The 12365-nt window shown below is 52.4% G+C and overlaps 1 protein-coding gene across 2 annotated transcripts; it reads right to left on the bottom strand.

The window, feature by feature from the left end:
* Positions 1 to 659: 659 nt before the first annotated feature.
* Positions 660 to 9187, bottom strand: LOC120648774 (protein YIF1B-B-like). 2 transcript variants are annotated; one of them, XM_039925445.1, is made up of 6 exons: positions 9032 to 9185; positions 8508 to 8569; positions 7853 to 8028; positions 7668 to 7766; positions 7413 to 7564; positions 660 to 1420 (listed from the first exon to the last, which is right to left on the bottom strand). In XM_039925445.1, exons 3-6 carry the CDS (start codon positions 8021 to 8023, stop codon positions 1039 to 1041), a joined length of 804 nt encoding a protein of 267 aa, XP_039781379.1. In that variant the 5' UTR covers positions 8024 to 8028; positions 8508 to 8569; positions 9032 to 9185; the 3' UTR covers positions 660 to 1038. The 2 variants fall into 2 exon arrangements, with proteins under 2 accessions (XP_039781379.1, XP_039781375.1); XM_039925441.1 differs by lacking the exon at positions 8508 to 8569 and having other exon boundaries at positions 9032 to 9187.
* Positions 9188 to 12365: the final 3178 nt, after the last annotated feature.

Below are 12365 nucleotides of genomic sequence, written 5' to 3'. Positions count from 1 at the left end.
TTGTCACTTTCAGTTAACCTTTTTGCCAATTTGTTTTGTTTGTAGCTGTGTTGAACTTAAATAATCTTGCAATTCTATTTGTGGTTTTGTTTGAATTTCCGTGTACGCATTTAGAATTTCCTGTAGAGAGAAATGTGCTATTTCAATATCCTACAAGCTTCACTATTTTAGATCTATGTCGTATTCATTTGTTTCTTACTACCGTACTATAATTCCGGAACTGCAGAGTTTCTTGTGGAATCCCCCTTGTACCGTGAAGATGCCCACGCTGGAGGAAATTTGATATATACATATAGCCACATAGGCAAATTCGAAAGACGAAACCAAGTGATGAATATTGTACCGCAATTGGCTATAAAAGATGCGTACATCTTCAGTTTCCTGAGCTAGACTGCTTGAGCTGTAATGCCAATCAAGCACGGCGGTCACATCCAGTAGCTACCTCAGCTCCTTGATCGGGGTGGTATGATCTCCTCGCGACACTTTGCTAAGCTCAGAAATTTGATATGATTCAATTAGATCCGCAGGTGAAAACCTCTTCTCCTTTTTCAGTGAAAAACTACCGGACAACATTTACGACAAATCATATTTAACAGACGTCAGGTTTGAAATTCCAGAAAGCAACACAATTAGATCATCAAACAACACGCAACTCAATCTGATCACAAAACAAATCCATCCTAAACAAATTTAATTGAAACTGAAAATCATGCAGTACGATCATTAAAATCAAGTCGGAGATCAAAGTCAGGATTCAAGAATCGTGACACATGGTAAATAGATCCAAAGAGCATAGACGAAGCAGTTCATCTTGATCCTATCCCAAGCGTCATGGTTACAGTCACCTCCCACTGTCCCACAGGAACAAAAAGAGGTACTCGCACGTCCGTTCATTTGCTTACCCATATCTATAGCTAACAGTTCTGTACCATCTCCACAATAGCCCAAGATTCATCAGCAAGCAAGAAGTGCCACAGGTCTATTCTGCTTAACAGCCTCTCAAAAATGATTCTTGTGCCCTGACCATAGGATCAAAGATCAGCCGCTGATCTTGCCTTGCCAGAACAGCATAGGGAACTGCACAACTGCCAGGAAGAGTAGGAAGTAGTGGTTCCGGCTAGGGTGCCTCTCATAGCTCCTTGGCCCACCCAGAAGAACCCTCTTCATGGTCTTCACGAGGAAGACTCCCGTGCAGATGCAGAACCATGGCATGATAAAGTAGTACAGGTAACTCCAGAAGATAAGGGCCAGCATTGCGAGGGAAGTACCAGCGAAACCATATCCAGCATACGCCCCGATATCCAGCAACGGTGCCTCACCGTTGCCCAGGGAGTACAGCAGACCTTTGATGAGGATAACTTGCAGAAACCAACCAAGTATCCCTTTAGAGAACTGTAGGGTCAGCGCCTCAGGGGTAAACCTGCATCATCAAGCAATAGCCCCAATATGAATTGATGGAGAGAATAATGGCTTGTATTCATCCAAATCCTAGAAGAGTGAGATATATAGATCCTATACATGGACTCACATATACACCAACACCCCCCGCAGTCTGAACTACCGGCGCAGCGGTGTTCAAGACTGGACAACAAGAAAGCCAACACCCCCCGCAGTCTGAACAACCGGCGCAGCGGTGTTCAAGACTGGACAAGAAGAGAGTATAAAGAGTGTACAAAGGGCAAATACCCCCCGCAGCCACAACTAGCCACCTGCTACGTTGAGGCTGGAGCGAAACTCCGAGAAGGTCGAGGAGGGTAGTCCCTTGGTGAAGATGTCAGCAAACTGGAAGGTAGTCGGGACATAGAGTACCCGAACATCGCCGATGGCGACTCTGTCGTGCACGAAGTGCAGATCGATCTCCACATGCTTCGTCCGTTGGTGCTGGACGGGGTTGGTGGAGAGATACACGGCGCTGACGTTGTCGCAGTAGACGAGTGTGCTCTTGGCGGGCGGGCTGTGGAGCTCCGCCAAGAGTTGTCGTAGCCAGGACGGCTCCGCCACGCCGTTAGCGACAGCCCGGTACTCCGCCTCAGTACTGGAGCGGGAGACGACCGGCTGCCGCTTGGACGACCAGGAGATCAGGTTGCCGCACAGAAAGACGGTGTAGCCGGAAGTGGAGCGACGAGTGTCCGGGCAGCCAACCCAGTCAGTATCGGTGTAGACAACCAGCTCAGCAGAGGACGAGCGGTGAAGCACCAGGCCGAGGTCCACAGTGCCACGGACGTAACAGAGGAGACGCTTCAGCGCAGCAAGGTGTGACTCCCGGGGATCATGCATGTGGAGACAGACCTGCTGAACCGCATAGGTGAGGTCTGGCCTGGTGAAGGTGAAGTACTGCAAAGCGCCGGCCAGACTCTGGTAGGCAGTAGGATCAGCCACCGGATCACCCAGATCAGCAGACAGCTTCGCCTGAGTGTGACAGGAGTGGAGCAGGACTTGCAATCAGTCATCCCAGCCCGCTCCAGAATATCAAGTGCGTACTGCCGCTGGTGAAGGAGAAGACCAGACGGGCAAGGCTCAACAGTGACGCCCAAGAAGTGGTGGAGCTGACCAAGATCTTTCATAGCAAACTCCTGCTGCAGAGAGGAGATGATACTCTGAAGCAACCGCTGACTGAAGGCTGTGAGCACAATGTCATCGACATAGAGCAGCAGATAGGCAGTCTCATTCCCACGGCGGTAGATGAAGAGAGACGTGTCAAACTTGACTTCGGTGAATCCCAATGTCAGCAAGAATGTGGCGAACAGAGAATACCAAGCCCGAGGAGCCTGCTTCAGACCATAGAGAGATTTGTTGAGCCGGCAGATCATATCCGGACGACTCGAGTCCACAAATCCAGCTGGCTGAGAGCAGTAGACAGTCTCTGACAGAGTGACGTGAAGAAACACATTCTTCACGTCCAGCTGGTGCACAGGCCAAGAGCGCGAGAGCGCAAGCGAGAGGACCGTGCGCACCGTAGCGGGCTTCACGACTGGACTGAAGGTCTCATCATAGTCCACACCAGGCCGCTGAGTGAACTCCCGGAGAACCCAGCGAGCCTTGTAGCGCTCTAGTGTGCCATCAGCCCGACGCTTATGCGTTCAAATCCACTTGCCAGTCACCACATTGCAACCAGACGGACGCGGCACGAGGTCCCATGTCTAGTTGGCAAGAAGAGCCGCGTACTCCTCTTCCATCGCGCGACGACAGTGAGGATCCGCCAAGGCGTCGCGGACAGAGGAGGGTACCGGAGAGACCCGCGGCTCTCCCTCGGTGGCGGAGAGAGTCGCGGCCTGAGACGCCATCCGCAGAGTCACCATAGGATGGATATGCCGAGGATCCCGATGGATGACTGGCGGGTGGTACACCTCCGGCTCGGCTCGAGAGGGAGCCGGAGGAGGCGGCGGCGGCGACGGCTCCGGTGTAGGCGTCCCAGGAGCCTCCGGAGCAGGAGGCGACACCTGTGTCGGCGCTGAACGACGCTGGCACACCTGCACCGGCTGAGCGTACCGCTGCGGCGCCGAACGACGCCAGTACACCTGCACCGGCTGAGCGTACCGCGCAGGTGCAGGGGAAGGCACCGAGGCCGCGCGTGGCGCAGCAGGAAACACCGGGTCCGCACGCGGCACGACCGGAGGTCCGGGTGCCGCGCGTGGCGCGACCGCGAGTACCGGGGCTGCGCTCGGCGGAGCAGGGATCACCGGAACCGGTGCCGGTGCGCCGGGAAAACTTGCAGGGAAAGGACAAACAGGTAACGGTGGCTGAACCACTGGGTCAGTCGGAAACAGAGACTCCATCTCGGGGTCAGGAGAAGGAGTGGAGGTGGAGTAGGGGAAATCCGACTCGTCAAAGACGACGTGTCGGGAGATCAGAACGCGGCGAGATGTGAGGTCAAAGCATCGGTACCTCTTGTGATCAGGGGAGTAACCGAGGAACACACGAGTCGAGCGGGGCGCCAGCTTGTGAGAAGCAGTGGCAGAGGTGTTAGGGTAACACGCACACCCGAAGACCCGAAGGTGATCGTAGCGAGGAGGGGTACCGAAGAGAGCGTGGTGTGGAGTGGGAGCAGGAGAAGCAGTGGATGGAAGACGGTTGAACAGGTAGGTGGCGGTGTGGAGGCTCTCAGCCCAGAAGCGCGGGGGGCAGAGAGACCCGGATCAGAAGGGTGCGCACGACGTCGTTCGTCGTGCGAATCATCCGCTCAACCTTGCCGTTCTGAGGAGAGGTATACGGACAACACATACGCAGCTGAACACCCCGAGAGAGGAAGAAGGAACGGGAGGTGGAGTTATCGAACTCCCTCCCGTTGTCACACTGGACGGCCTTAACGGTGAGACCGAACTGAGTGGACACCCAAGCAAAGAAGTGGAGGAGAGTAGGGAACGTCTCAGACTTGGCGCGCAAAGGGAAAGTCCAAGAGTAATGAGAAAAATCATCAACAATGACCAGATAATATTTATAGCCAGACATGCTGAGTACAGGAGATGTCCACAGGTCACAGTGAATCAGATCAAAAGCATGAGCAGCATGCGAAGAAGAAGAAGAAAACGGAAGTCTAACATGACTACCTAACTGGCACGCATGACAGAGGTGCTCAGCAAGAGCCCTAGTATATGGAACATCGGTACTACGACTGAGCTGAGCCAAAACGTCGCGGCCGGGGTGACCAAGTCGGCGGTGCCAGGTGGTGGAAGAAGGCGTCACGGCAAAAGCAGTAGACGAAGAAGTCGAAGACGGAGCAGCGGAAGCAGGAAGCCGAAGAGTGTAAAGGGGCCCCGGGCTGTCACATACGAGGAACGGACGTCGGGAAGCCGAATCCTTCACAGTAAGACCAGAAGAGTCAAATTCGATAGAACAAGAGTTGTCAGCAGTAAACTGGCGAATGGAAAGAAGATTGTGAAACATTTGAGGAGCAACAAAAATATTAGGAAGACGAGGAGCAGAACCCACGGCGGTGACAGGAAGGCAAGACCCATCACCAACCATGATAGAAGGACAAGAGGGGTGTGGGGGTCGAATAGAAGAGAGGATACCGGCATCAGGAGTGGTGTGGAAGGACGCACCCGAGTCGGCGATCCACTCGGTGCTGACCAGCGGCGTCAGTCCCATGGTGCTGAAGGACTGCGCCAGAGCAGTCTGGTCCCACCCCCCAGGCCAGGTCGGCTGCTGGCTAGGCTGAGCGGGCGGTGTCCAGTATGGCGCGGAGAGGGGAGCAGCATCGGTGAACATGGCCGCCGGCTGGAGCTGAGGACGAGGCCCCCCTCCCGGACCTTGGAACGACCACATCGAGATGCGCCCTGACCATGGGTTGCTGAAGGATGGCCAGGGCGTACCTCCAAGGCAGGGGCAGAAGCGGGAGACGGAGTTGGCGGAGTCGGCGTGCCCCGACGGCCCCCACCGGTACCGGTACCCCAGAAGCAGGGCCACCAGTGCCACCACCACCACCACGTCCCCCCCCCCCCCCGACGACGTCCACGGCCCCCCCACCTCCGGTCTGCCCGGCAGGAGCAGCACCAAGGAGAGAGGTGGCAGGGGCGGCGGAGGAAGCCGGTGGAGCAGCGATGAGCGCGGTGGAGTTGGACGAGGGCGACCCGGGCGCGAGACCCCTGGTGATCTCCTCGAGGGCAAGGTCATCCCGGACCTGCAGGAAGAGGGGAAGGGCCTCTGGCGGCGATCCAACTCTTCAGGTGGTCATAGGTGCTGCTCAGGCCCCGCAGGACATTGAGCACCAGACCCGATCGGACACCAGATCTCCGAGGTCGTGAAGAGCATCGGCCATGCCCTTCATCCGCCGGCAGTACTCACCAACGGAAAGGTCCCCCTGCACAAAGGTGCGGAAGGTGGCGTCGAGCTGGAGGGCGCGGTACTCGGCGTTGCCGAGGAACTGCCCCTCGAGCGCCACCCAGGCCTGCCGCGCGGTGCCGCCGTGGGTCCTGACGAGGTCCTTAAGATCTAGGGAGATAGACCTGAAGATCCAGGACATGGCGACCCTGTCGAGGCGCAGCCACGCCACGTCCTGCGCCTCGATCGGCGTGTCGAGGACGTAGTCGTCGAGGGCGTAGCGGCGGAGGGCGAGCAGGACCTAGTCCCGCCAGCGTCCATAGGAGGAGGACATCGGGTCGAGGAGGACGGTGACCAGGGCCCTGATGTTCTGGACGCCGGCGGCCTGGAGGTGGAGCTGGGCGACCATGGGGTCGGTCGGGTCGTACCGGGCTCCAGATCCAGCGGGCGGGGCCTGGCGGGTGGAAGAGGCGTCGGGCTCGGGGACGATGGGCTGGCCGGAGGACACGCGGAGGAAGTGCTCCGCCTCGGCGACCCGGAGAGCGGAGGCGTCTGCCGCGGCGCGCTCGCGCTCCCAGGCGAGAGCAGCTGCGCAGAGCCGCTCCTGGGCCGCCGAAGCCTCCGACTTGGCAGCGAGGAGGGCCGCGGTGAGAGCGGCGTCGGCCTGCTGCCCGCGGAGGGCGGCGGCGGAGAGCGGCGCATCCGCGGGCGACATCCCGAGCCCGGTCCGCGGCATCAGGCGCGGCATCAGGCTGCTTGCCCGCGGTGACAGCGGCGCGGTGGGCCGCGACAGGATCCTGCAGCAGTTGCGCCGCAACCTGCAGGGCGGCCGGATCGGCACCCGCGGCCTGCAGCATCTGCGCCGTGGCCCGCAGGACGGCCGGATCGATGGCGGCGGCGCGCTGGGCAGCAGCGCTGGCACTCGTTGCTGCAGCTGCAGCTGCAGCGCCTGCTGCAGGGCCTGGAGCAGGGAGGGCGGCGTCTAGGGCCTGCAGCACAAGCACGGCCGGCTGCAGGGGGCCGTCGAGGGCAGGTCCCGCGCCTGGAGCAGGGAGGGTGGCGTCTAGGGCCCCTGCGGCGGCGGCTGCATCCACGCCCTGCCCAGGAACGGCGGCAAGGGCCACGGCAGGGGCGGCGGCGGCGGATCCAGATCCCGCGGCGCCCGTGCCCTGCCCAGGAAGGGCGGCATCCGGGGCGGATCCCGCCGCGCCCGCGCCCGGCCCAGGGTGGGCGGTGGCGGATCGGGGCCTGGTGGCCGGCACGAGCCAGGCGCCCGGCGCAGGGCCGGTGGCGGCATCAGAGGAGGAAGGGAGGGGAGGGGAGGGAAGGGGGAGGGGAGGCGCCGGCGGCCGGCCATGGCTGCCGGCGGTTGGGAGGGGAGGGAGGAGAGAAGAGACTAACCCTAGGCTAATGATACCATGATGGAGAGAATAATGACTTGTATTCCTCCAAACCCTAGAATGGTGGGATATATAGATCCTATACATGGGCCTTTATACATGGGCTCACATATACACCAACATGAATCACCATATCATGTAAACTGCAGTGGTTCATATATTTATTTGCCTTCCTGTCTGTGCTGCTAATACAATGTTCTTCTGTAATTGTTGATGAAACTCAAGAAAGCCTTCTGTGTAAAGCGTATGAACCTGCCAAGAACTCCCAAGGCATAGCCAGCAACAACAATGTAGGTGCCAAATGCCATCAGAGGGATGTACAGATCCGGTGCATTGATATCCTGGACTGGAGGTTTGTAGGATAGCCTTCCTCCTACTGGTTCAGTTATTCTTGTCCAGTGACCCTTAAGGAAGGCAATAAAAGCCAGACACATGTTATGAGACTTCACAAAGTCACAATATGCAAAAAAAAAATGCAGAGATAAATGAAAGCTAACCAGCCCTTACTCTGTGCAAAAAGGGGAACAAGATGACCTTCAGTTTGTTCCGCACGTACTGGCTGTTAACTTGAAAGTAGTACTGAGGGTCGGACAAATACTGTGTAATCTGACAACAACAGAATGAGGTTTAGCCTTCCTAATTATGAGGTAGTTACATTGATCTCTAAACTAGAAACCTGTTAACAAACTTACATTGCTTTGCATAAACTCAGAACTTGAATCTAAAATCCTCCCTCCATATGCTTCTAGTCCAGTACGGATCAGTCCTGATCCAGTACCATGCAGGGCACCTCCAAAAGGGTTTGCTTGTGGATTTGTAGGCCTGCCACCTAGGCCTCCCAAATCACTATTCATCGCTGCCATGGTACCTAAATAAATTGCAGTCAGAGAAGAAATCATTTGACACAGACACAAAAGTATGGCCCACATTTTACATCTCATCTTGAACTGTATAACCTACTTCTACATTATGATTTTGTGCCAATCAAACTTCTATTGGCCAAAAAAGAACAATTGGACCTGCATCAATTAACATATTCTTGATTTCAGATTGCATAATCTGGAACAATCCTAAATAAATAACAAATTAAGCATCTTTCCAATGCAATGAAAATTATTATTGGCATTGCCGTTCAGTATTCAGAACACAATATAAAAACGTGCAGAGAAACCAATGATAATTAGATATGCAAAGAAATGGCAATCTAAAGCCTAATCAGATTTCAGAAATTGGAAATTGCATTTGTTCTAACGATCAGGCCATCTTACAACTCTTTTTTTTTTGGGATGATACACACTCAAGGATTCATTAGTAAAAGAGCCAGAACTAAGCACATCACATAGCTACCTTGTCTCGCTGTGGAAAACAAAGAGCCTTCTTCAGTTTTCTTGTCCGCTAAAGCTGAGATCCTAAGGTGCATACATATATGAACGAAAAAAAAATTATAAGGTGTTGTATTCACATTTGACCAACAACTCAGAGTTGGGTGCTACATTTCCCAACAATCCTCTATGATCAGCTGCAGTAGTAGGTAGGGACTTGCAGACGGTACATAGTGGTATAGTATTTACAATAGACTCCCCACCATGCGTGGTGCAGATCAAACCGCTTGCCATTGCAGCACTAAACATTTGAGATATTTGACAGAAAATTCACACAGTTCGGCGGCCCTTCCCCCATACCCTAAGATCAGGGGCGGACCCAACATAGGACATGCGTGTACACATGTTACACCCGATAGTTTTTGCAAACGAAATCGAAGTTAGTAGGTAATCTACTGTAACTGGATCAGATCCGAATACAAATAGTTTTGTTAGGGTTTGGGGCGCTCCGTCTCGCGCAGCAGAAGGAAAGCGAAGGGGCGGGCACACCTGGTGGATGCTCGTCGCCGGCAAAGGGCTGGGCGAAGACGTGACGAATGGCGCTGCCACTCCCCCGATCGTCGCCGCCGCCAGGGAAGGAACAAGGAAGAACAGGGTAGGAGAGAGTCAGACAGAAAAGGGAAAGGCTGAGGCGCTGAGCCGTTAGCCCTGAGGCGGGGGGGGGGGGGGGGGGGGGGGGGGGGGGGGCTGTCAATGAGCCGAGACGAGCTCGAGCGAGCCTGAAACCTCGAGCCGAGGTCGATCTGAGCCCGAGATCCCGCCGAGCCTACAGGCTAGCTCGAGCTCGGCTCGTGGTAAGGTTCAAGGGTCGACTCGAATAGGCTCCTGTCCTCTACTGCAGATATATTTTTAGAAGAGAAAGAAAAACTTTACTATTTTTTAGAGGTCATAACAGAGCAGCTCGACAGCAGACAGAGATACCAATTGGTTCCGATCTTCTTAGCTCATTGTAGGTCGACCACATGTATTGATATTTGCAGCAATTACGCTTTCACAAATAAAGCTGAGAGTTTGGCATACTACAAGTTCTTGGATCTGAATAACTGAAAGGACATGGCAATTTATTGTTTTTGACCTACCCAAAAGCCAGTCCCGGCTATAACTTGCTAGGATAGAATGCTACATTGGCCGATAGAGCGTTTCTTTCCAACGTACCCTGCCTGAATATGTTTCAGCTCTCAGCTCGGTCTTCATTTCTCCGCCTCTGAGCTTAAGATTGGGAGTCATCAGGAGTTTGTAGGCAGTATGATGCAGATATCAAGTATAAGTTACACCTCCTGCTAGGTTTAGAATGTTATCCCACCAAGGTTCTAAATATCGAGCTTTAGCCACCGCTATAGCTTGTTATAGCTTTTGAAAGAAAAAAAAGATAAAATATTTATCTCTTAGCTTTGAAAGGATAAATCCGCTAATAGCCTGCTATATCCCGCTATAACCGCTAAATTAAGGTTTATTTAGCTAGCTAAATCATACAATTAATCTCTATTTATTGTTAGTTTAATATCGAGCTTCGTCATTTATAAAATTTAGTATTTCTTCAATGTTGTAACAAGAGAATGAAGCCCAGGAGTACTTCAGTATATGAAATTTTCTTGACTTCATGTTTATATACAAAATTACTCATAGATTTATGCATGGTGTTGAAGTAGAAATGTATAATTGTGAGAACTTTTTAGAAGATTAGAGAGTATACTTAAATCATGGTTACCATGCTTCATGGAAAAATATGGAATACTCTTAAAATTAGATACTTGTATGGTTAGATAAATATGACAAAAATTCTAAAGTTAGATATTTTATAAAGAAGTGTGTAGAAGATGAACACATGGAAAAACCATATGAGCCATGGAGTCCTACAAATAGTGGTGCTTCCCTCCCCTCTTGCCATACCATGTCATAAGATGTCTTAAGTAGAAGATGGCATAATTGCCTTGTAGTTTAGTAGTGTCATGGTATGATAGCTACATAAAGAATGCAACGGTCTTGTGTTATATTAATTTAAGGTGAATAAAGAATTGAGTTCCCGTATAGAGTTGGTTAGGGTTGTCAATTTATCCACACATTGCATATACACAATCGCTAAATCGGTTAGCTAGGTTATGAATCGCTAAAGCCTTTCTTAGCCTATACAAACACCAAACGCTAAATGCTTTAGCTCGCTATTTTAAACACTGTATCCCACCATGCAAGAAACGCAAGGGCGGTGCCTAGGACACATCTGAGCTCCTTTCGTGACCATGCAAGAACAACTGTGTGGCTGCCTTCCCATTTCTATATGTCATTCGTGTTGGAATATGGGGTAGCAAAAACAAAAATTTTCTACCACATAAACCAGGATTACCGCAGTTATAGATCACGGGATTACCACTAGACGCGCGGTTGCGGAACTTCTGTAGCGCGTCGGTGTAGTGGAGATGGAAGCCGGCAGTGCAGTTGCGTGAACCACCTCACGAACGGCTCGTCCTTGTGCAGCAAACGCAGCACCTCCACGAAGTCCACACGTACGGGAAGAAGCTTCGCACTCCGGATTGCTAGATCCGCGAGAACGAACTAGGGCCGTTGCACGAGGAGGAGGAACAGGGAGGGGGCGCTACTGTAGCACGACGTACTATTCTTGGTACTGTTCATCTATGTGAATAGTAGCCAGGGTTAGGGTTTTTAGGCGCCCCTCCTCTGTTTATATAGCCCCTTAGGTGGGCTGCCTTGGGCCCCACCTTGGGTGCCCCTTTTGGGCCTAAATGGCTTATTAGTGCACCTAAGCCCAGTCTAATTCGGATCTCATCCTTATCAGACTTCTTTCCCTTAAGTGTGTGACCCTATAGGCTCACATGCGAATAGACATGGCCCGAGTACTCTTACTCGGCCCAATAGTAGACAGTGGCCTCTAGCAAGACATGTCAACTCCTATACGCACACAAAGATCATATCAGACGAGCCGCCACAATATCATATACATACTGTTCCCTTTGCCTCACGATATTTGGTCTAGCTTAAAGTCGACCACTCTTTCTCGATCCTGTGATTCGGAATCCTTGGTTAACTCTTAACCCTAGCATGACCATGCATTTCCTGATCCGAATCACTCGAGGGGCCCAGAGATATCTCTCTCTTGTAGAGAGGGGCAAATCTCGTCTTGACCGACCATGTCTCACAGCATGCTTCTTGACAGATCCGAAAGCCACCTTTATAACTACCCAGTTACGGTGCAGCGTTTGGTGGCTCCTAAGTAAGTCGGTTCACATCTTGAGTACATACGATGATCTCAGGTCTTAGGACATAGTGTACATATTGTGTAATGAGAAGTCATCATCTCGTGTTGGGCCAGTTCAATCTCATGTCTCACATGAGTCCACATTATTAGTTTGACATCTCCATGTCCATGACTTGTGAAACGTAGTTAATCAACTAATACATGTGCTAGTCTAATATTCATGTGTCCTCACATGAACTCCGACTAGGAACACTTTAGAATATCCATACAAGTAAAGAGTTTCACAAATACTTCACATAAGCATTAATCAATACAAGTTGTTATCCATGGATATTCAAGGAACACTTTATTAATCATGAATACAAAGAAATATGATTGTCTCTAGGGCATATTTCCAACAATTCGCGCACCTCTCTACAGCTAGCCAGGTAGGCCACGATAGCAAAAAACATATACACCGTATGATTTCCATTCAATGGCGCGCGGCGCAGCTCTTTCGCTGCAACTAACGGCGCGATACGTGTCACTCTTGCATTCACTGGAACTTTCCCGGCCTCCACCGTCGCCCGTGAGCCTTGACCTTACCCTTTTGGCTCTGACTACCTCTCTCTC

This window comes from Panicum virgatum, chromosome 1K (assembly GCF_016808335.1).
Source record: "Panicum virgatum strain AP13 chromosome 1K, P.virgatum_v5, whole genome shotgun sequence".
NCBI lineage: Eukaryota > Viridiplantae > Streptophyta > Magnoliopsida > Poales > Poaceae > Panicum > Panicum virgatum.
Note: the sequence above shows the minus strand (reverse complement) of the source record. Positions and strands in the feature narration are given on the sequence as shown.

Coding starts and splice junctions, on each gene's coding strand:
- LOC120648774 (XM_039925441.1), bottom strand. CDS start 8,023: ATGGCAGCGATGAATAGTGATTTGGGAGGCCTAGGTGGCAGGCCTACA. Junction 7,767..7,852: donor CTGAGTTTATGCAAAGCAAT/GTAAGTTTGTTA, acceptor TGTTGTTGTCAG/ATTACACAGTATTTGTCCGA. Junction 7,565..7,667: donor TGTTCCCCTTTTTGCACAGA/GTAAGGGCTGGT, acceptor GCCTTCCTTAAG/GGTCACTGGACAAGAATAAC.